This window comes from Phascolarctos cinereus, unplaced genomic scaffold, assembly GCF_003287225.1.
Source record: "Phascolarctos cinereus isolate Bilbo 61053 unplaced genomic scaffold, phaCin_HiC Scaffold_726;HRSCAF=1367, whole genome shotgun sequence".
Classification (NCBI taxonomy): Eukaryota; Metazoa; Chordata; class Mammalia; order Diprotodontia; family Phascolarctidae; genus Phascolarctos; species Phascolarctos cinereus.
This window is the reverse complement of record NW_027556098.1, coordinates 124,304,132-124,326,407: the sequence shown is the minus strand read 5'-3', so window position 1 is coordinate 124,326,407 and position 22,276 is coordinate 124,304,132. Positions and strand designations below refer to the sequence as shown.

Genomic DNA, 22,276 nt, shown 5'->3' with positions numbered 1-22,276 from the left:
CTATATCCAAATTGATTTCTAGCTTCTGCCCTGGAACCCATGCTGATTGATGAAAACTCATTATATGTAGCCAGCTCCTGCCACCTACGTCCATTTTCTTGCCATACCATTACTGCCACTCTGTTTTGTAGCTGGATCTCCAGCTACTTACCCTAAGGATGTGCATTTAATTACTGAAAGTTCATTACACTTAACCAGCCACAGCTATGCAATCTTGCTCTGATCAGTAATCAAATAAATATAACATTACTTCTGGAAAGGGTATAATGTTCAAATCCTCTCATGACTCCACTCACTATTCCTGTGACTTCTCCCTTCCCTGGCCATCACTCCCCTATATGTGGTTGTCTCCCCTTATTTGAATGTAAGTCCCTCAAGGGCAGGAACTCTCTTTTTTACTTTATCTTCAGCACTCAGCAAAATGCCTTCACTTGGTAAGTGCTTAATAAATGCTGAATGAATTCATTCATGTTACTGCAGATGTGATCTGAGCAGTGAAGAGTAAAGTAAGACTAGTTCCTTCCTTAATCAGAACACTATATTTTTATTATGAAGACAAAGATTTTATTATTTTCATTTTTTAGCAAACTTATCACAGTATTGAGTCATACAGGTCCCCTAGTAAATTAAAATTTCCAAGCTTCTTTTTTCTTTTTTTTCTCCCCCAAATGAAAAGCTATGAAGCCAGGTTTCCCCACGTATTTTTTGCACTACTATTTTGGACTTAGTGCATACCTCCAAATTAACCCCTATTAAATTTCATTTTAATGGTTGTAGCTGGTCTTGATTTTTCCGTACAATTAACTAACCTTTCCAGCTTTATATAAAACACTATTTTAATACTAAAAAGAGGAGGTAAGTTGTTTGTGACTGTCAAATGAATACTATGGGCGATACATGCTATAGGATTTCAGAAGACAGAGAGGAATCATTGTGTCCTGGACTAGTTAGGAAGGCTTCACAAGAAGGGGGGAGAAATCTGGTTGGGCTGTGAGGGATGTCTTGAATGTCTGGAAGAAGAGTTTAGATTTTATCCTATAGGTAACAGGTCATTATTGGAGAGTTTTAGGCAGAATGGATGAAATGAAATTAGAGTTTTAGAAAGTTTAATCTGACAGCATTTATATTATATGTACTGAAGGGAAGAGAGACGATAGGCAGGGAGACTTGTTAGGAGGCTACAATAATCTAGGAAGTAAATGATAAGTTTCCAAAATGGAGGCAGTGTGATTCCATGGGAAGAATACTGAATTTAGCATAGGAGACCTATATTCAAGTTTTGAATCTGCCACCAACTAATAATATAATACTGAGTAAGCGCCTTAGTTTTTCTGAGTCCCAATTTCTTTGTCAGTAAAATGAAAAGGATGTATTAGATGGTTTCTAGGGTTCTTTGACTGATTTACTGATATTTTCCATACCTAAATTCTATGATTCTAGGACAATGTCAGTGGGAAAAGAAAGCAAAAATTGACTTTTTTTTCCATTTGGTATACTCTGATATGTATGTTGGTAAACCATTAGTCCTAGTAGCAAACTTGTCAAGGATCACACATCTGCTGATGAATTGTATATTTCAACTTTCAGACCTAGAACAAGGAGGAACGCATGCATGTCTAAACAAGCAGAGATATGGATTCTCCTTCCCTTGATCATGTTACAAAATCACTCTCCTCTCCTCCTCTCTCCCTTCTTTCCCTTTCCCCTTCCCCCTATCTTTTCCCATCAGCATTTTTTTTTTAGAAGTGAGCAGGCGCAAACCATTTTAACTTCAGTGAGGTGAATATGTACTACGTGTTTTTTATTTGAAGTTTAGTTTGCCTCCAAGTTTTATCCATTCTGATGTAGTTAAACATTTGAACCAGAGAATAATACAATTTTTATCCTCTTTGCTGGCCTCTAGCAAAATTTAAAATAGAATATTTCAGAATTATTTGCTGATTCTTTTTTTTAAAATTAGTATATCAACAAACAAATTTTAGGGGAAAATACTGGATATAAGAACCAATAAAACTCTTTGATTGGAAATTACTATTAAAGGAAGATGTAGGAATGAAAGATTATTCTAAACTTTTGACTGTAGGTAGCTGAGAAAATGCAGAGAAATAGGGAACTCTAGAGGAAAAGCTAATTTTAAGAGGAAGATGAGTTTGATTTTAGAAGTTTGAGGTGACAGAGGGACATCCAAATGAAAATATTCAACAGACCTTCTGGACTGAGGCAGAATGGTGGTTAAAGCTTGAAAGATAGATTTAGTAATCTTTTTAATAATGGTAATAATGGAGGCAGCTAGGTGGCTCAGTGGATAGAGTGCTGGGCCTGGAGTCAGGAAGATCTGGGTTCAAGTCCAGCCTCAGACACTTACTAAGTTGTGTGACCCTGGGCAAGTCATTTAACTTCTGTTTGTCTTAGTTCACTGAAGAAGGAAATGGCAAAACACTCCAGCATCTTTCCCAAGAAAACCCCATGGACAGTAGTAGTGTGCTATGGTCCACAAGGTTATAAAGAGTCAGACATGACTGAACAGCTGAACAACAACAATAACAACAGCTTATAGTCATGAGAATGGATAGGCTCTCTAAAGGAGGATAAACAGAAAAAAAATACAAACCAATTAGTGAAACATGGGAAACACCTACAGTTAAAAGAGAGTAGCAGAAAAAGATATGAAAAGAGAAGAAGCAGTTGGAGAGGTAGGAGAAAATCATAGTAATGCGATATCTTAGATATCAAAGAAAAGAAGGCAAAAGTGTCAAATCCTGCAGAAAGGTCAAGGAAAATGAGGGATGAGAAAAAGTCATTAGATTTAGTGATTAGGTCATTAAAGATCTTAAAGAATATAGTTTCAATAGAATTGTGGTTTTGGAAAATAAATCACATTAATTAAACAACAAGAAAAGAAATGTAATGGGTATAAGAAAGGGTATACTGATTGGAGAAAAAGTTGGTAATGGTTAGACAGGATATTAAGGTCAATCAGAGATTATTTCAAGAAAAAGGTGGTTTATGCACAGAGGGGAAGGGACCTTTACTAGAGACAACAGATTAAAGACCCTAAGAAGAGGGGTAGGTATAAATTACTTAGCAGTTATATTACCTTTGCAATTTTCCCCATTTCGTAAATATCTGCTTTCTGATCTTCAACTCCATGAAGGCCATTTCAATTTTGTTTATGGTCTGTTCATGGTTTGCACATGCATCTGGAAGTCCTTTAGGGAAGTAGAATTGTGGAATGTTTATGGATAATGGCACATTGATAGCAACATTATTCACATGAAGAAGAGGAGAGAGAGGGCGGGGGCTGCTTCCAGCACTTGCTGCAGGTACAGGTGGTGTTCCAAGTTTCTTTTCTTGCTTATTCTGAACCTGAAATGACAATATGAATACAATATATGAATGCTGATTCAAAAATATGTTTTTTAAGACGTTTCACTCGGGTTAGGAAGTTGTACATGAACATCATTGCAAAAAGCTGGTGGAGACACCGTACAGCAGAACTTTACCTTTTTACATAAGCAGTGAGATATGTTTTAGAAAGTGTTTACATATGTTAAACAAATTAACGTGGTCACGAATAAACTATTTCATCATTGTTATATGTACACTGAATTTGTGCTTTTTAAAAATCCTGCAGATTTTTCATTAGTATTTGTGAGACATTTCTAACATTCAAAATTACCAAAAGGGAAGAATCCAGTGAAACAATATTTTTTTTAGCCTAAGTTATTTTAAATCACAAGGACTGTCTGGGACTACTGCTAGACTTTCAATAACTTCTGCCTCATATTCACTGAGTTGTCTAAACTGAAGTTACTTTCTTTGCTATTATTAATACTTTGAGAATGCTGCTGCTTGTCCTCCAAGGAGTGATAAAAAAGATACACAAGGTACTTTAAGATTCATCTACTAAGGGTCAGAGAAGAGTAGGGCAGTAGTGGTGGTAGGTGACTTGCTGAGAGGAAATTGAAGCAGCTATTTGTCAACCTGATAACAATAAAGAAGATGGTTTTCTTCCTGGGGCATTTTTCCAAGACATGACAGAGGAGCTCTGAAGGCTCTTCTACTATCTATCTACTTCTGGAGATTCACAAAGCAATAAGTGCCATAAGGAATCTAGAAAGCATTTTCAAAAAGAGACCATAAGGACACCAATGGGTTCCCCCCTCACCCTTTCCTGCCACTTTTGCCTAGTGAATGCAAGAGACATAGAAGAGAAGAGGAAATCTGGGAAGTGAACAGATGCTTAAAAATATGACACCAGAGAATTAAACCTGCATACAGGAATGAGAGGCTCCTAACCAAGAATGGAATATATTCAACAAGGTGTGGTAAGAATACAGTTTTCTTTTGTCTTATGTATGAATCTAATCAAGAAGGATTTTAAATGGAAAATATCAAGGGGAGGGAGAAAATTCCACTAAGTTACACACCACAGAGAGCAGCTAAATGTAGAAGAATAATAGCAGCTGAGATACCTCAAAGTTCACAGGAGACAAGAATCCAAGAAAGGAACCAACAGTAAAACGCCTATCCTCAAATGTCTATTCACAAATGCAAAAAGTATTGTTAACAAGCTGGATGAACGAGAAACTCTAATGTTAAGGAGACAAATTTGATCTCATAGATCTCAGTAATGATTGGATTATGGCTCTGGATCAGTGGTGGGGAACCTGTGGCCTCAGTCCTCAAGTGTGGCCCTTCAGTCAAAGGGCAGCTCTTGAGGACCTAGAGGGCCACATGTGGCCTTGGGGCTACAGATTCCCCACTTCTGCTCTGGATAGTTATAACTTATTCAAATGAAACAGGATAGGGGTAAAGTGGAGGGAGCAGGGTTGCATTATTTTATGAAGAATATACACTCACAGGAGGAAATCAGGGACCCAAAAGGGTAAGGGCAAGTACTGTATGAAGTGCTTGGGGAGATGGAAACAGCAACTGAAGCAATGTTATCATTGTAATATGTAACAGATCACATGGGCAGATGAGCAAAATAGATGAGGAATTCAGGAAACAGATGAAAAGCCTGGCAGAGAGGCATGATGGAAAACTTAAATTCTCCATCCATATTCTGGAGTACTCACTGCCAAAAGCAGAGCAGTCAATACTTCTTTCTATACTTTAAAACAGTAGAGGAACCAACAATGGCAAATTCTATTCCAGGTCTGATTCTCACCAACATGAAGGAACATGGGGTATACAACCACATTTTAGTTGAAGCATTGATAAGACAGATAACATAAAGAGGAAGGCAGCCCCGATGGTGACAGGTCTTGAAATCATGCGATATTTGGATTAACCGAAGGAGCTGGAGATGTTCAGTATGGAGAAGACAAGCCTCAGAGGGAACGTGAAAGACGTCTAAATAACTAAAAGTTATAATACAGAAGAGGAATTCAATTAGTCTTGCTTGGCCTTGAAGGGCAGAACTAGGAACAACAGATTTAAGTGGTAAAGAGGAGGATTTAGGTTTGATTTAAAGAAAAACTTACCAACAATTAGAAATAACCAAAAATTGGGTGAGGAGGCAATCAACTAACATTTATTAAGCTCCTATTACATACCAGGTGCTGTGCTATGGATACAAAAAAAGGCAAAAGAAAAACCAAAAAGAACTCTTTATCCTCAAGGAGCTCACAATCTAATAGGAGAGTCAAAATGCAGAACACTATGCACAAGCAAGAAATAATAGGTGCCCTAGACTTCTGCCTCTCTATGACCTTTGGGACAAAATTTAAACTGTTTGGCTTTTAAAGGCCTTCATAAAGTGGCCCCAACCTATCTTTCCAGCCTAACTGAATCCCATACTCTTGAGATTCAGACAAAGTGGGCTTCCTTCTGTTCTTCATACATGACATCCCACCTCCAATCTGTGCCTTTGCACTGGCCATCTCTCATGCCTAGAATGTACTTCTTCGTCTACCTCAGCTTCAAAGAAGCTCTCTTCCTTCAAGAAAGCTCAACCACCACCTTCTACAGGAAGCCTTTCTGGATCCTCCCAAATGTTAGTGCTCACCTTTCCAAACCATACTGTATTAATCTACTTTGTTCTCTCTCCCTCCCTCCATGTATAATATGTAAAGAAGCACCCTAGAATTAAAGATTGTTTCATTCATTGTATTTCTGTCTCTAGGGCTTAGCACAGTGTCTGGCACACAGTAAGCAATTAACAAATGCTTGTTACTTGATTGCTCTTTCCACTGCATGCACTCTACCTCCTGATCAACTATCCTGTGACTCCACTCACCATCCCTATGACTTCCCAGAACAAAATACCTTTCCCTAGAAAATACTTCTCTAGATGTATTCTCTCTCCCTATTAGAAAATAAGCTTTTTGAGGAGGCAGCTAGGTGGCACAGCACATAGAGCACTGGCCCTGAAGTCAGGAGGACCTGAGTTCAAATCCGGCCTGAGCCCAAACACTTGACACTTACTAGCTGTGTGACCCTGGGCAAGTCACTTAACCCCAACTGTCTAAAAAAAATAGCTTTCTGAGGTAGAGATATCTCTTTTTTGACTGTATCCCCAGCACTTAAGAATTTAGTGATGGCATGGTCAGGTAACCTAAGGAGATGACCATGTTGTTAATAAACTTATAATGTAATGTAGACCCATGACCCAATAATAATTCTTCAAACTAGAAATGCAATTTTTAAAAAATTGCTTCATTGTACCTCAATCTTCAAAGAGCACAGTTCTGACCTACTTCTCTTATTCAGCATCCCATCTCCCACTTCCATGTTTTTGTACCATTCCTGGAAAACACTTTTTCTTTAGAATTCCAATTTCCTTCAAGGCTCAACTCAGGTGTCATGTTTCTCAGGAAACCTTTCCTGGTCCCTCTAACTTCATGACTGCAATTTATCCTGTCTCCTTGATGAACTTAAATATAAATCCATTTACTCTCACGTACATATTTGTTAATTCCCTTGTTAATAATTTTTCCAGTGAATTACTTATCTATGGATGACTTTTTCATCTTTAATGCCTGTTAGACTATTAGAGTGTTAAGTCTAGGGAAAGACTACCTAACTTCCCTATTTATATGCCCAACACATAAGTAGGCACTTAATAAATATATACTGACTGATTAGTCACCAAATTCTGCTCATTTCCAACTTAGTGGAGCTGCTGTTAATGCTTAAGAGGAGAAAAAAAAATCTAGCTGCTCATTTTAAAAAACAAAGTAACACATGGTACAAATAGGCATGCATGTGCCTATGACAGGACATAAGTATTTTGTACAGAATTTATTGACGAATAAAGAGTTTAAAATAAACTAATTCAATACAAGAGGCTCATCATACATATTTCTACAATTAAAACCTATTATGATATACCTTCCTTATTTTAAGTTATCTGGTTTGCTTATTTTTAAAAAGTGGTTTCATTCAAACATAGTAACATCACTAATAACATTTTTGTTGTCAAATAACAAAAGACCAGATATAAAGTTTGCTTTTCTTGGTCTGATTTATCTAAGTTTCATTTCTCTGTTTTATTTTAACTATAAACACATGGCCATAAAAAATTCATTTAAAACGCCACTTTGGTTTCAGTGTTTCCACACTGTGTTCCAAAGAACCCAGATGATTCCATGTGTTGTGAACAGGAGCTCTAGGAGAAAATGCTGATGCTAATATTTCCTTCTCTAAAATATTAAATTTTATGTATCAAATTACACTACAGTCATTTTGCATGAAAATAGGCTTGGTTTTCTCTGACAGTCAATCACATTTACTGTGAGAAGAGCTTTTATCTCTTTTTCTTTTAGTCTATATAACCCATCTTGCTTTGATCTTGCTTTGACACTGGGCTATAGGGAGCTGAGCATATGTAGATTGTATAAATTGAGCTATTACCATCAGAAATAATTCTGGCATTTCTTTTATGATAGAAATTCTATTACATTCAATAATGCCATTTATGTGTATGTATGTACAAAGCATATGTGTGAACTTGTATATGCATATACACATATATGTATACACACTCGTTTCTTCAGTTTCAAGTTAACAGAACCAACCTTCTTGCCTTAAAGTACTAAAAACTGTTACTATTATTATAACCAAATTGCAGACCATTAACTCAAATACAAACAAAACTTTTAAACACTAGAATGCTAATCATCTGAAGATGTTTTCTCTACAAAAATTCAACATATTTAAACTACATAGCTAATTACTTATGAAGCTGGATTGTCATTAAAAACTGTTTCCCTTTTTTACTGATGAAAAGTGTGAGTGAGTACTGTACTCCAGGTCAGGGAGATCTATTTTTAAACATGTTGGTATCTAGCTACAAATAGCATTCTGCAAATAGACAACTGAATAGAGGACATAGTTGAATTCCTTGATCTAATATCAAGATACAAGTGAGTTATAGGAATACTTTAGAATTTAATTCAATGAGTGCAGTTTTATTAGTTATAAAAATATGAGAATAAAAAAGAACACAAGTTTCAAACCTGTGTCTGTTGAAATATCTTTAGCCTCTTCTTAAAGCGTGACGGAAGAACAAAATCACAGCCCTTTGCAAGAAAAGCTAACTCTCCCCTCAAATCCGGGTCCCTTCGAAGAGAGGTTTCCTTGATCATCATCTTTGAAAAACAAGTTTACTTAGCAACTGTCCAGTATATTCCTTAAGATGATCAGATTTAATCTTGACGATATATATGTTTATAGGCAAAAAGTTATGAGTCTTGTAATGAAGAAATTGTCTCTTGTCTCCCATTGAAATAACATTCACACATAATGGTCTCCTAACCTCTTGAGGCCACAATTTCCACACCTGCACTGACAATCAAATGAATCTCAAAGCAAGGTCGTGGATTCCAGTGCCTTCTCATAATTGTCAAGCTAGAAACAGAAGCTGCAACAGAACCTTTGCTCCTGGGTAGCTTTATGACAAACTGACTTGCACATGTTGTAGGCACAGAGCATTCTGGGAAGGAAAGCACCCACTACCAAAAGTGCTAAAGTTAGAAACATTACAACTATATCTAAATATATCAACTTCTTTGACAATGTTAACTTGTTAAACCACAGCTTAAATAAGGTGAAAACCTATACAAAACAGCCCCTGCTGCAACAGATGTACCCTTCAATCTTAAATAAGATAAAGAATATAAGATGCCTTTTACTATTTTCTTGCTTTTGACATGTATCATTTTATTAAACATTCATTATTTTATAATTTAGGGGCTTTAATTTTAAAACAAATTCCATTCATTATATGGGGATAAGGAAACAAATATCTCTAAATTTATTAGGAAAAATTTATGAGGAAAAAAAGCAAAAATATTTCTCTACCAAACAGTGCTTTGTAAAGGATTTAATGTGTGTGGGGTTTTGGTGGGTTTTTTTTTTGGGCTACTCCTACATTTTATAACTGAACATCAATTACATGTTTTTTAAAGTCTTTCTGAATATTCATAATGTACTTATATATCATTCTGGGGTTTTTGAACCAATCTGATAACAAAAGGGAAGGAATGGTGATTAAAAAATTGGAACAATGGAATAAAATAAAAATAAATTCATGTAATAAATTAACCGAGATTACTTTCCATTTACACTGTATCTTATCTTACATATAAATTGTTATTTGCCTATTGTGTCCTACATTAGATTATGAGCTCCTTGAGGGTAGGGACGAGAGAGAGAGAGAGAGAGAGAGAGAGAGAGAGAGAGAGAGAGAGAGAGAGAGAGAGTTTTGCTTTGTTTTCTGCATTCCTTTGTATCTTAATACTCTGCACAGTGTCTGACACATAGTAAGCATTTAAATGCTTGTTGACTGAATGACTAGAATTGTGATAAAAAGAAAAGTATAGATATTATACTTTGAATCTGCATTTTTCTTCAAAGTGGTTAACATGGAATCTGAGATTTTAAAAAATATTAAATGATTTAACATTTAAAAGTTCAAAACTTTTCTGAAAACTCTTTAAAATCATTACCATATTATATATTCTGCCTTGATTTTATGGATATAAATATCTAATCCTCCTTTTGATTATTAACAAATTCTAAGAAATGTAAAGAATCAAAAACCCATAGACATTATTATCATAAAAGCAAAATTCTTGCTGCATTAATACTACTTCTTCCTTAGCTGTATGTGAGTCCTATTTTGCTTTCTACTGTTTCTCTGCAACTCAAATAGGTAGATTTCCTTTTGAATGCATTTTACTGTTAGCAGACTGACAATTATTCACAATGGACTAGGTATATAATGATAATAATAATGATAACTAGCATTTATACAGCACTTCAAGATTTGCAAAATGCTTTACAAATATCCTATTTAATACTCCCAACAATGCTAAAAGGCAAGTTGCTATTATTATCCCCATTTTACAGATGAGGAAACTGAAGCAGACACTGGTTAAGTGATTTGTCAGGGTCACACAGTGTTTGAAGCAGTATTTGAACTCAGGTTTTCCTCATTTGTCCAAATATCTAGACTAGGTATTCTAGAAAGACCCACTAATATCTAACTTATCCTTGACGGCAGGGACTGTCTTTTGCTTCTTTTTGTATAACCAGCACTTAGCACAGTGCCTGGCACATAGTAGGCACTTGATAAAGGTTTATTGATTTATTGAACCCAAGGAACTGAATTTCCTGAACTTTACCTCTGGGATTACCTTGGTCCCCAGGTTCAGAAATATAATGTACCCAATCAGTAATTCACATATGTATGTGTGTGTGTACATATACACACATACATGCACACTTGTTTATGTATATAGACATACATACAAACATATATATGTATACACACATGCATGTGTAATACGTATGTATATGTGCGTGCATATGAAACCAAAAGCTATTCCCCAGTAGAAAAGTAGTCAAGGGATATGAACAAACAGTTCTGAAAAGTTGTAAGCTATTAACAACCACATGAAAGAATGTTCCAAATCACTAACAATAAAGTTAAAATGAGGGGTTGGAGCTGATGCTATCTTCAGACACTTATTAATTGGGCAAATCACTTAACTTCTGTCTACCCCGGTTTCCTCAACTGTAAAATAGTGATAATAAAAGCACCCACTTCACAGGTTGTCATAAGGATCAAAGGAGATATTTGTAAAGTGCTTCACACAGTGCAAGAATAGACAGGAAGAGAGATTCCAACAAAATAATTAAGGAATGTATAAAATATCTGTATATTCACCTATCAAGACTGTCAGTTGGAGAGATAATAATTGCTCAGGGTTGGGACATGCCGATATTATAAAAATGACAATAATACTTAAATTAATTTTATAGATTTAGTGTCATACCATTCATACATCATAGAATTACTCAAAAAAGCACCTACAGAAACAAAAAGTCATGAATTTCAAGGGAAATAATGAGAAAAAATTTGGAAAGGGAATAGTGGACTTGATCTCAAATGATACTATAAAGCAGTAATCATCAAAACAATCTGGCTCTGATTAGAAAAAAAATAGAAAAACTAATCAGTGGAACACACTAGGTATACCAAACACTGAAGGAAGCAAATATCATAGCACTGTGTTCCATAAACTCAAGGAATCCAATCACTGGAATGAGGATTCACTATTTCACAAAAACTGCTGGGAAGATGGAAAGAATCTGGTAGAAATAGGTAAAGACAAACAGCTCACATCATATACAACAATATGTTCCAAAAGTATATATGACATAGACATAAAAGGTTATGTCATAAATTAGAAGATCAAGGACAGAAAGTACCTTTCACATATATGTAAAGGAGAAGAGTACTGGACCAAAAAAGGGACAGAGACAATAATAAAAGAGAGACAATTTTGATTACATAAAATAGAATAGGTCTTAGACAAAATCAATGGTAGTTAGACAAAGAAGGGAACTGGTAAAAATCTTTACAACAAATTTTCTGATAAAGGTCTGATGTCCAAGATATATACGGGCCTAGAAAAGTGATAAAAATATATTTTGCTTTTTCTTCAAATCCCAAACACTTCGCACAGTGCCTGGAACACTGTAATCACTTAATACATGAATGCTGATTGCTGATTGAAAAACAGCCATTCTCACCAGTAGATAAGTGGTGAAAGAGATTTAAACAGGCAGTTCTCAAAACAAGAAAGGTAAGCTTTCAGTAGCCATATAAAAAAAGCTTTAAATCATAAGTAATAAGAGAAATTCACGTTAAAATAACTCTGAGGTTCAAATTCACAGCCACTAGACTGGTAAAGATGACAGGAAAAAGGGAAATGAGAACTTTTAGAAAACCTGTGGAAGGCCAGGCACACCAATGCACTGTTAGTAGAGGAGTGAAGTGAACCAATATTTCTAGAAAGAAATTCATAACCATACCTAAAAAGCCAGTAACTGTGTATGTCCTTTGATTCTGTGATACCACCACTAGGAATATACACGTGGTTTCTTTGTTCTTTTTGTTTGTTATGTCCTTTGTTCTCTAAGACGACCATGACATCAGAAAGATGTCACAACTCACAAGTGAATTGGATTTAAGTGAGGGAGGGCTGTGCAAACTCACCAGTCTCATTCTCTTCTCCAGAGCCATCTGGTCTCAGTGGCAAGATATAGATCAGGATGACTGGAGATGACCCTGGATGCAACAGGAGACCTTGGTCTCTTTAAACTAAGGTCTTTCCCAGATCTCACTTTGATTGAGGCAATGCCCATTTGGTGATTAAGGCTAGGTAAGAAATGAAGCAAAGAATGGTTTCTTTTACCTAGTCAAAAAACCCAAAACACAAAAAACTGAAATCAATCTAGGAGGGAAAGATCCTCAGGATTTCTGACCCAGAAAGAAACAACTGCTATTTACATTCACTCTGAGCCATCACAGCCCAAACAATGACCAAGTGAGGCCTGGGCTGGGACCTAATGTTGGCCAATCAATGAGAATCAGAGTGATTTTGGAATATACAAAAGAGTACAAAGAAAGAGAGCAGGACCTATATTTACAGCAATATTTATAGCAGTCCTTTTTGTGACAGTAGAGAACTGGAAAAAAGCAGAAACCTATTAACTGAGGAATGGCTGAATGAATTATGGCATATGAATGTAATAAATTAATTTTATCCCATAAGAAGTAATTTGAGATATTCAGAGAAGCCTGGGAAGACTAGTAGGAACTGATGCTGAGTAAAGTAATCAACATCAGAAGAACACTTTATATGGCTCTAATTGTAAAAGATTTAAGAACTTTAAGAATTATAATCAAGCGGTGAGCAGCCTCAACTCCAGAACACTGATGATCAGTCTTGCTTTCCACTTTGTGGCAAAAAGGTATTGGACTAAAAGTGCAAAATGAGACATACGTTTTCAGACACAGCCAAGGATTTGTCTTACTTGACTATACTCATTTGTAATGAGGGAAGGCTTTTTGTTTTTGTTTTTCGCCTGGGAAGAGAGCTTTGGGGTGGTACTGGTCGGGGGGGTACAGTGATAATTATACTAACAAAAAGAATATTAAGAAATTAAATAACATCAGTTAAACATTAAATATACACAGCAAAAAGCAGAAATCAGTACAAAAGGGGACACAGGCAGTATTGGCACCATCATGTTAAATTTAATATTCATCAATTAAATAAGAGGCATTTATTAAGCACTTAGTAATCCCTGGAAATATAAAGAAAGGTAAAAACAGTCTTTTCCTTCAAGAATGTTTATATTCTAAAGGGAAAGATAGTATGTAAATAAATAGGTACTTACAAAATACATAAAGAATAAATGGGGAAGGCTATAGCTTCTGAAAGGACTGGAAAGGCCTATGACAAAAGATGGCATTTGATCTGGGTTCTGAAGGAAGTCAAGGATTCTAAGAGACAGAAGAAAGAAGGAAGAACACTGCAGGTATTAGAGACAGTCTGTACAAAGGCAATTAGATAGAAAATGTAATGTTGTGTGTGAGTGTAAGGGAAATCAAGTAGTTAAAGCTAGATTACAGAGGCATGGAGAGGAGTAATGTGTAAGCAAATTGGAAAGGTTGGAAGAGAATGAGTTGTGAAGAGTTTTGAACGCAAACATAGGACTTTATATTTTATTCTGGAGATATAATGGAACCATATAGAATGGTGACATAATGGAGTTTATTGAGGAGGCTGACTTGGAAAGACTTGTGCTTTAGGAAAAATTACCTTGACAGCTGTATGGAGGACAGATTAGAGTGGGAAAAGACTTGAAGCAGGGAGTCCAATTAGAAGTCTACTGCAATAGTCCAGGTGAAAAGTGAAGAGAGACTGAATAAGGGTGGGGTTGTGTTGGCAGAGAGAAGAGGGTGTAGAAGACAGCTGTTGTGAAGACAGAAATGACAAGCTTTGGCAAATGACTGGATATCTGGAGTAAAAGTGAATAGCTGAGTATGTCATTGAGGTTGCAAACCCAGGTTAACTGGAAGGATGGAGGTGCCTTCAACAGTAACAGGGCAGTTTGGAAGAGAGGAAAGATAATGAGTTTTGGACATGCTGAGTTTGAGATGCCTATAGGACATTCAAATAGAAATGACTGAAAGTCACTTGGCGAAGCAGAACTAGAGATCAGGATAGAGGATAAGGGTGAATAAATAAATCTGGGAATCATCTGCACAGAGATGATAAGTTGATTAAAGCACCAAGTGGGATAATAAGGAGAGAAAAGAGGGCTGAACATAGTCTTGGGGGATACCCTTAATTAGTGGATGTGATATGGAAGATGTAGCTAAACAGATCAAAAAAGAGCAGTTAGTCAGGTAGGAGGAGAACTAAGTGAATTCAGTGCCAGGAGCACTCAGAGAGAGCCAAGCTGTGTATAGCAGACTTTCAAAGTATCATCTCTTGCTTTTTTATGTTCTTTGTATAAGGAAATGTTCATACTTGTCATGGTCATAATAATAGAAAAAAAATTTTTTAAAAAATATTTAGCAATCAACTATTTGTCAGGTAGATGGAGGTGGTAAGAGAGAAAAGTGTCAAAAATGCTCCAAGATGATGTTCCTATCAACAGAAATAAGAAAGCCTGAAGAAGAGAAAATCTGAGGTGAAAAAGTATTGAATTCACTCTGAGACATGTTTACTATCAGTTTGAGGTGATGGTGGTAGGATATCTGGCTAGTTATGTCTAGAAGGCAGTCAGGAATGTGACACTGGTTCTCATGGAAAACTTTGGAGTTATCTGTAGAATTGAAGGCACAGGACAGGATGAGATCGTTGAGTAGAGAGACAATAAGAAGCCCAGAGAGCCTAGAGCCGTATAGGAACACACACAGATCAGGCTAAGAGGGAAAATTTATGAAAGTCAAGAAAAAAAGAGAGTGTAGTCAGCAGTATCATATGATGCCAAAAGACTGAGGATAGACTAAGAAAAAGCTATCAACTCTGACACTGGACACTAGATGGTACAGTGGATAGAGCACTGAACCTTAAGTCAGGAAGATCTGAGTTCAAATTTGGCCTCAGACACTTGTCAGCTTTGTGACCCTGGGTAAGTTACTCAACTGCTAGCTGCCTCAGTTGTAAAATGGAGATAATAGAGGCACTTTCCACTGAGATTTGTGAAAATCAAATAAGATAATATCTGTAAAGCCTGTGCCCGTCACATAGTGGATAGTTAATGAATGTTTATTTCCTTGTTTCTCTTGGACTTGTCAATTATGGGTTAACTTGAATAAAGTCAATAAATAAAAAAGTTTTAATAGTGCTAGGGATTACACTGGGTTGAGGAATGAGTCTAAGATAAAGGAAGCCAAGTATAGACTACATTTTCTACAAGTTTAATAGTGAGAGAGGGGAGATACAGACTGATACCTTGATGAAGTAGCATGAAAGTTTTTTTGGAGGAAGAAAAGAAATGTTTACATAAGAAGAGAGAAAGAATCCAGTAGAGGGAACTAATGGAGATGAGAGATGTATCAATTGATAGAAGAAGGTACAGAAAGTATTAGAAGGGATGGGACCAAGGGCACAAGTGACAGTAGCACAGTGTAGTGAAAAGAGTACTACACATGCAGTCAGAGGCTCTGGGACCATGGGCAAATCACATAACATCTCTCAGTTTCCCTAGTTGTAAAATGGGAATAATAATAATATCTGAACTACCTACCTCATAGTTTTGTTAGGAAAGTGGTAAATGTAATTCATTATTAAGTACAGAGGTTGTCCTTAGTAATGAGGTGAAACACTTTATTTTTTGAGATGGGAACCAAAAAACTTTTTGAGATAGGTGGTCATAGATTTTTGAGGTGTGCAGGTAAAGATATAAGGGAGCTTATGATGAATGGTTTTAATCTTTTCACTACAGGAAGAGAGTGTGTAGAGTTGGGGGCTTGAGAAGAGAGATCTGAAACAGATGCTGTGGGAAATGTGATGGATTAAATCAGAAATCAATACAAGGCCTGCCAAACATCAGTGAGGGTTTGGCTGAAGTTAGTAGGAATTAGTTGTGCGCCCAATTAGCATAATACTAGCAACCTGGAAGTGGGATCAGATGAACCTATCTGCTGGCATTGAGATGAATAGAGACTGGAGATCAGCAGTGAAGAAAGTTGAAGGACACAGAACCAAAGGATTCAGGGATGGAGTATGGGTCATTCTTGAAATGGCTTATCATATCTTCAAAACTTTGAATGAGAAGGAAGTGGATCCTAAGCAGGGTGACCAATTAAGTCAACAGGTAAGAAATCACAATATCACAGATTTTGAGTGGGGAAGGACCTTGGACCTTAGGGGTTATCTAATTTAACCCTATACTTTACCAACAAAGAACTGAGGTCAGTGTTATTTTGCTCAAGGTAGTATTAAGTAATATGTGGCAGAGCCAAGACTGAACCCAAGTTCTCTGACTCCAAATCCTGCACACCTTCCTCTTTTTAGAAAAGAGGGCAAAGAACAGGTGGAGTGAAGTGGTGGGAAAGGCTGGGGAATTTGAGAGGATTTTGGTAGTGGATCAGTTTCATGTGATAGTGAGGTCTAATCTCTGTGGTTGGCTGTGGCAGAGTGGAAATGGAGGTTATAGGAACAACTAGTGATCAAAGCTGAGGTATAACACAGACAAGAAGTTTTGTTTGAGGCGTACTTTCATGAATCAGAATGTTACAGAAAGACTTTCTGTCATTCAGACATTGACCTGAAGTGGTGGGGGCAAGTACTAGACTAGTAAGAAAACTTAGGTACTAGTTCCAGTTCTGCCACTTAAGTTCTCTAGGCCTTAATTTTCTCATCTATAAAACAAATAGGTTGGATTAGCTGAGAGATTCTTAACATTTTTTGCATCATGGACTCCTTCAGCAATCTGGTGAAGTCTATGGATCCCTTCTCAGAGTAAGGTTTTTATAGGTACAAAACAAAATACACAGGATTACAAAGGAAACCAACTACTGAACTGTACTGAAACCAGTGATACTGAAATAGTTGCCAAAATATTGAAAAAAAAGGTAAAGGAATGCATCACAGATTAAAAACCTCTAGACTAGATGATGTCTAAGGTCCCTCCTTAGAGGGACCAGTTCTGATTGAATGGGGAATGCTGAGAAGGTAGGCAAACTCTTATAGACTAGACTTAGAGGTCTAATTGATCCTAGTGGAGCAGGAATATAGATCAAGATAGAAGAAAGGGTCTTGACTATCTAAATATGAACTATCTCCTATAAGATCAAAGCTGCTTTCCTGATGAATATTTCCAAGCTGATAGTATATCTACTAAACCATGCACTGGGAGATGCTTGTATCTTCTAGAGTACCATTCCATCAGGGTAGAGTCTTGGATTGGGCTATAGTAGTGGTTCCCAGACTGTGAGCTACTGACTTTTAGGGTGGTTTTGGAGCTGTGGACTTATTGCAAGGGGTCTATGATTTTTTTTTATGAACTTCAAATGTTATAATTTTGATTTTTATTTAGGAGCAACACACACATACTTCTGTTTTTCAAACGTATCCAGATGCTGTTGTGAATAAAACTAATTTAAAAATGTCACTGAATTCATAATAGCCTTTTGCCATTATATATTACCTCTATCAACAGACACAACTACAGAGGTATACAAATTACTTGGGACAAACAATAATTTTTATATTGGTTCATTTTGTAACAGCAGTGGTCATGTGTACATTTCTATTGACAGTATGGTCAAAACATCAGAGCTAGAGCAGCTGAAACTAGATTGTGCTGAATGGAGTGAAATGACATGGATAATCAGTTTTGACATTTTTTCCTTACACATAGTGTTTTTGAATGGAGTTTTCAGTTCCTGCCAGTTGAGTGCTAGATTTCATGCCATACATTTATTGTATTATTAATTCTGTAGTCTTTAAGAATAGATATTTCTCCAAGGAAACGGGCAAAAGTTATAGCTTTAAAAGAGGATACTTCAACAACTGTTAGAGACATTGCAGGTGCTACTGCTAAGAAAGAGCTCAAGCATTTCATTTTTGTTTTTGTTTTTTTACTTTTAGGCAACTGGGGTTAAGTGACTTGCCCAGGGTCACACAGCTAGTGTCAAGTGTTTGGTCTGAGGCCGGCTTTGAACTCAGGTCCTCCTGACTTCAGGGAAGGTGCTCTATCCATTGCGCCACCTAGCTGCCCATTTTTTTTTTTGAGGTCAAGCATTTCAAGGAGCACTCAAACCCACAATCAAACACTTTCAGTCACATGGAAGAACAGGGGAAAATATGGCAGAAATGAAAAGCAATGCCATACCACTGACATACGACTGCTGGAGAACAACTTAATTAATCCTCAAAAACTAAGCAAAGCTCTTCAAAGGAACTGAGAAACTAAAGGAGTTGCTAATTCCTTGAAAGTATGGCATACGCTTCTTTATATTGGAAGAAGAGGGTCAGTTTAAAAAAAAAGCTGCTAACTGATGCTATGAAGAAAATATGCTTGTCATAAGAAAGGCAATACAAAAATTGGAGTTCTAAAGATGGAAAAAAGATAATTTAGGCGGAAGAAACTCAAATTTTCTTTTAAGGCTATACCAAAATCATTGTCAGAAGATATCTGGATGAGCCTGTAAGATCTGGACATCTTTGTCAAACTGTAAAACATCCACTCAAAAATATCATATGGATTTTTTTTTTATTTTCAGTGAACCTGTAAATCTTGTCTCCACTGAGGGAATGATGAATAAATATTCTGACAAATAAATTCTGATACACTCACATCCTTCCAACTTACAGAAATTTTCAAATAGGGCTAGAATACATCAAGAGCATCTTCCACTATAGCACAAGTCACAAAAAGTTAAGAAAATTATCTAAGAAAATAGAGAAAACATGTTTGAATAGCCTCAGAACTTGTTTGAATTAAACTCTACTGGAAAACCCATGAGGGAAAATGCACTCTTCATTAAAGGTATGCTTAATATCTAATGTGATAAAAGTGTGGTTTCATGATGAAGAATTAAAAAGCTATTCATCAAAATTTTGTGAATTCAAAGCCAAATTGTATAAAATAAGTAACTATAGCAAAAAGAGATCATATGCATATTAAGTGACTTTGAAACATATAAAAAGTTGTCATGAGGACTGGACAAATCAACGTTAAATATTTTACACTGTCCCAAGCAATTAAAAAGCACAGTATTATCCAATTGGGGTCTGCAAAAATTTTTTGATATTACGTAGTTTTCATACTTAAAAAGTTGGGAGCCATAAAGCTATAGGATATAGAATTAATAATGCATTTGGAAAATGGGTCATTTCTTGGTTGGAGGAGTTCCCTAACAATCCTAGGAAATCATTACTACTTAGGAGACCACTTTTACAATCATACCTCCTTTGAAATAAATGAAAGGTGAATGAAATAAATGAAAGGAATACAGAAACACTGAATTCAACCAGTTTCTTTAAAAGAACTAGTTAGAAGGTCCTTTCCTGGAACCTAACACGAAAACGTTATTGTTGTCTTTTGCAGCAAATACGAAATACAGCATGTATTTAAACCCTGTTTAAAAACAACAACAACAACAACAACAACCTGGGGCGGCTAGGTGGCACAGTGGAGAGAGAACTCACCCTGGAGTCAGGAGGACCTGAGTTCAAATCCAGCCTCAGAAACATGACACTTACAAGTCACTTAACCTCGACTGCCTTGCAACCTTCCCCTACCCCACAAAACACCCCCGCACTCTACCGTTATGTTTCAGAGATATTTGTGGGACACCAAACTCAGCCAATTCAAGCTGAGTAACAGAAAATTTAAATTATGTGAGAAAGAATACTAAGCTAAAGTAGATTCAGCTCAGAAGAAAATGAATCAGTTCATAAAAATACTCTGAAGAGACTGTTTCTCATGCTTCTATAAAGAAATGCTACAAAAAACTTCCTATATGAGAAGTTTGTTTCATGAGAAGGATGCATTAGATCCTTCCAGATATGATGGTTGACTGTTTTGAAGCCCAAAGAAGAAAATAAACAGATATCTTACTTGGTGGCTTAAAAAAAAAAAGTAAAGAAGGCAAATAACATTTATAATTGCATTCTGGTGAGACAGAGGTGACTCTTCTATTGACCACATAAAATATCTATATATAGATTCTGTATAGGAGAGAGAATTTTCAAAATTGTTCCAAATTTCTAAAATTATAAATGGACTTCAGGAACGTAAAAGTCAGTTCAAAAACACTATGTGTAAGAAAGAATGTCAAAACTGGCTATCTATTTCAGTTCAACAAGCATTTATTAAATACCTACATTTATTAAATACCTACTATGTTCAAAAGCACAATTCTGGGGATACAAAGAGAAAATGAAAACCAGTCCTTGCCCTCATGGAGCTTACATTATACTAGAGAACAAAACATAGGATTATTAGAGCTAGAAGGGACCTACAGCTCACTTAATTCAACCCCCTCCTTTTACAGATGAGGAAATTGAGTCACAGAGAGGTTAAATTACTTTTCTAAGCTCACACAGATAGTAAGTAGCAGAGCCAGATTCGAACTCTGGAATTATGGCTATAAATTCTTTACACTGTAGCATGCTCCTTTCATGTAAACAGATTAAAAAAAAACAAACAAGCTAGTTTGAGGAGAGAGATAACACTGATTATGAGGGGATCAGGAAAAGTCTCCAATAAGGGATCATCCCTGCCTCATAAGAAGAAACATGTCTTCTCCTTGCTAATGCTAACCCCATTCCATCCTATCTTATCCAGTAGATTGCTCTATCATCCCCAGACTCACTCATTAATCTTTCCCTTTCTAAGAACTGCTTCTCTATTGCCTAAAAATCCACTTATGTCTTCTGCCATCCTTAAAAATTCCTCACTTGATCTGTCCATCACTGCCTGCCACTGTCCTGTATTTCTCTTTCCTTTTGTGGCTAAACTCCTTTAGAAAGCTATCTACAATTTCGGCCACTTCCTCTCCTCTCCCTTTCTTCTAAACTCTCTGCAGTCTGCCTTCTGCCTTCATCATTCAACGGAAACTGCTCTCTCTCTCTCTCTCTCTCTCTCTCAATGATCTATTCATTGCCCAGTCTAATGGTCTTAATCCTCACCTTTCTTGACCTCTTTGCAGCCTCTGATACTGTTGACCTCTTTCTTCTCCTTGATACTCTCTTCTTTCTAGATTTTTATGACATTGCCTTTTCCTGCTTCTCCACCAACTTGTATGACACATCCCACTTTGCTGGATCATCACCTTCCAGGTCATGCTTGCTAACCACAAGGGTTATACATGATTGTCTTGGACCCTTTCCTCTTTTCCTTCTAAACTGTCTCATGTAGGGATCTGAACAGCTTCCAAGATTCAATTACATATCTAAGCCAATGACTCTTGATTTACTTATCCAGACCTAACTTCTCTCCTGACCTCTGGTCTCACACCTCTAACTACCTATTAGACGTCTCAACCTGGATGTCCTGTAGACATCTTAACACGTTTAAAACAGAATGCGTTCTCTTTCTCCTTAAGCCCCCTCCCCTTTCTTAACTTTCCGATTATGGTCAAAGGCACCACCATCCTCCTGGTTACCCAGGCTTACAACCTGGGGGTCATCTTCAACTCATTATTCTTTCTGATCTCCCATCTCTAATCTGTCACCAAGTCCTTTTGATTTTACCTTTCAACATCTATTGTAATAGCCTTTTAGGTAGTTTCCCTATCTCAAGTCTCTTCCCACTACATTCCACCTTTTACTAAGATGTCAAAGTTATCTTCTTACAAAACAAAGGTTTGACCATGTCAATCCTCTACTCAAGACATTCTTGTGGCTCTTTACTACCTCCAGAATAAAATATAAATCACTTAGCCCCGTTGCCTAGTAAAAAACAAAAACAGAATAAAATATAAAGCCTTTGTTTGTCTTTTAAA

The 22,276-nt window shown here is 36.5% G+C and overlaps 1 protein-coding gene across 1 annotated transcript in view; it reads right to left on the bottom strand.

Annotated features, from left to right (window-relative positions):
* PPP2R3A (protein phosphatase 2 regulatory subunit B''alpha) overlaps positions 1-22,276 on the bottom strand; it is a 135,748-nt gene that overhangs the window by 106,803 nt on the left and 6,669 nt on the right. The window contains 2 exon segments of the mRNA XM_020986095.2: positions 3,098-3,144; positions 3,147-3,366. Of these exon segments, the coding sequence (XP_020841754.1) occupies positions 3,098-3,144; positions 3,147-3,366 (267 nt within the window).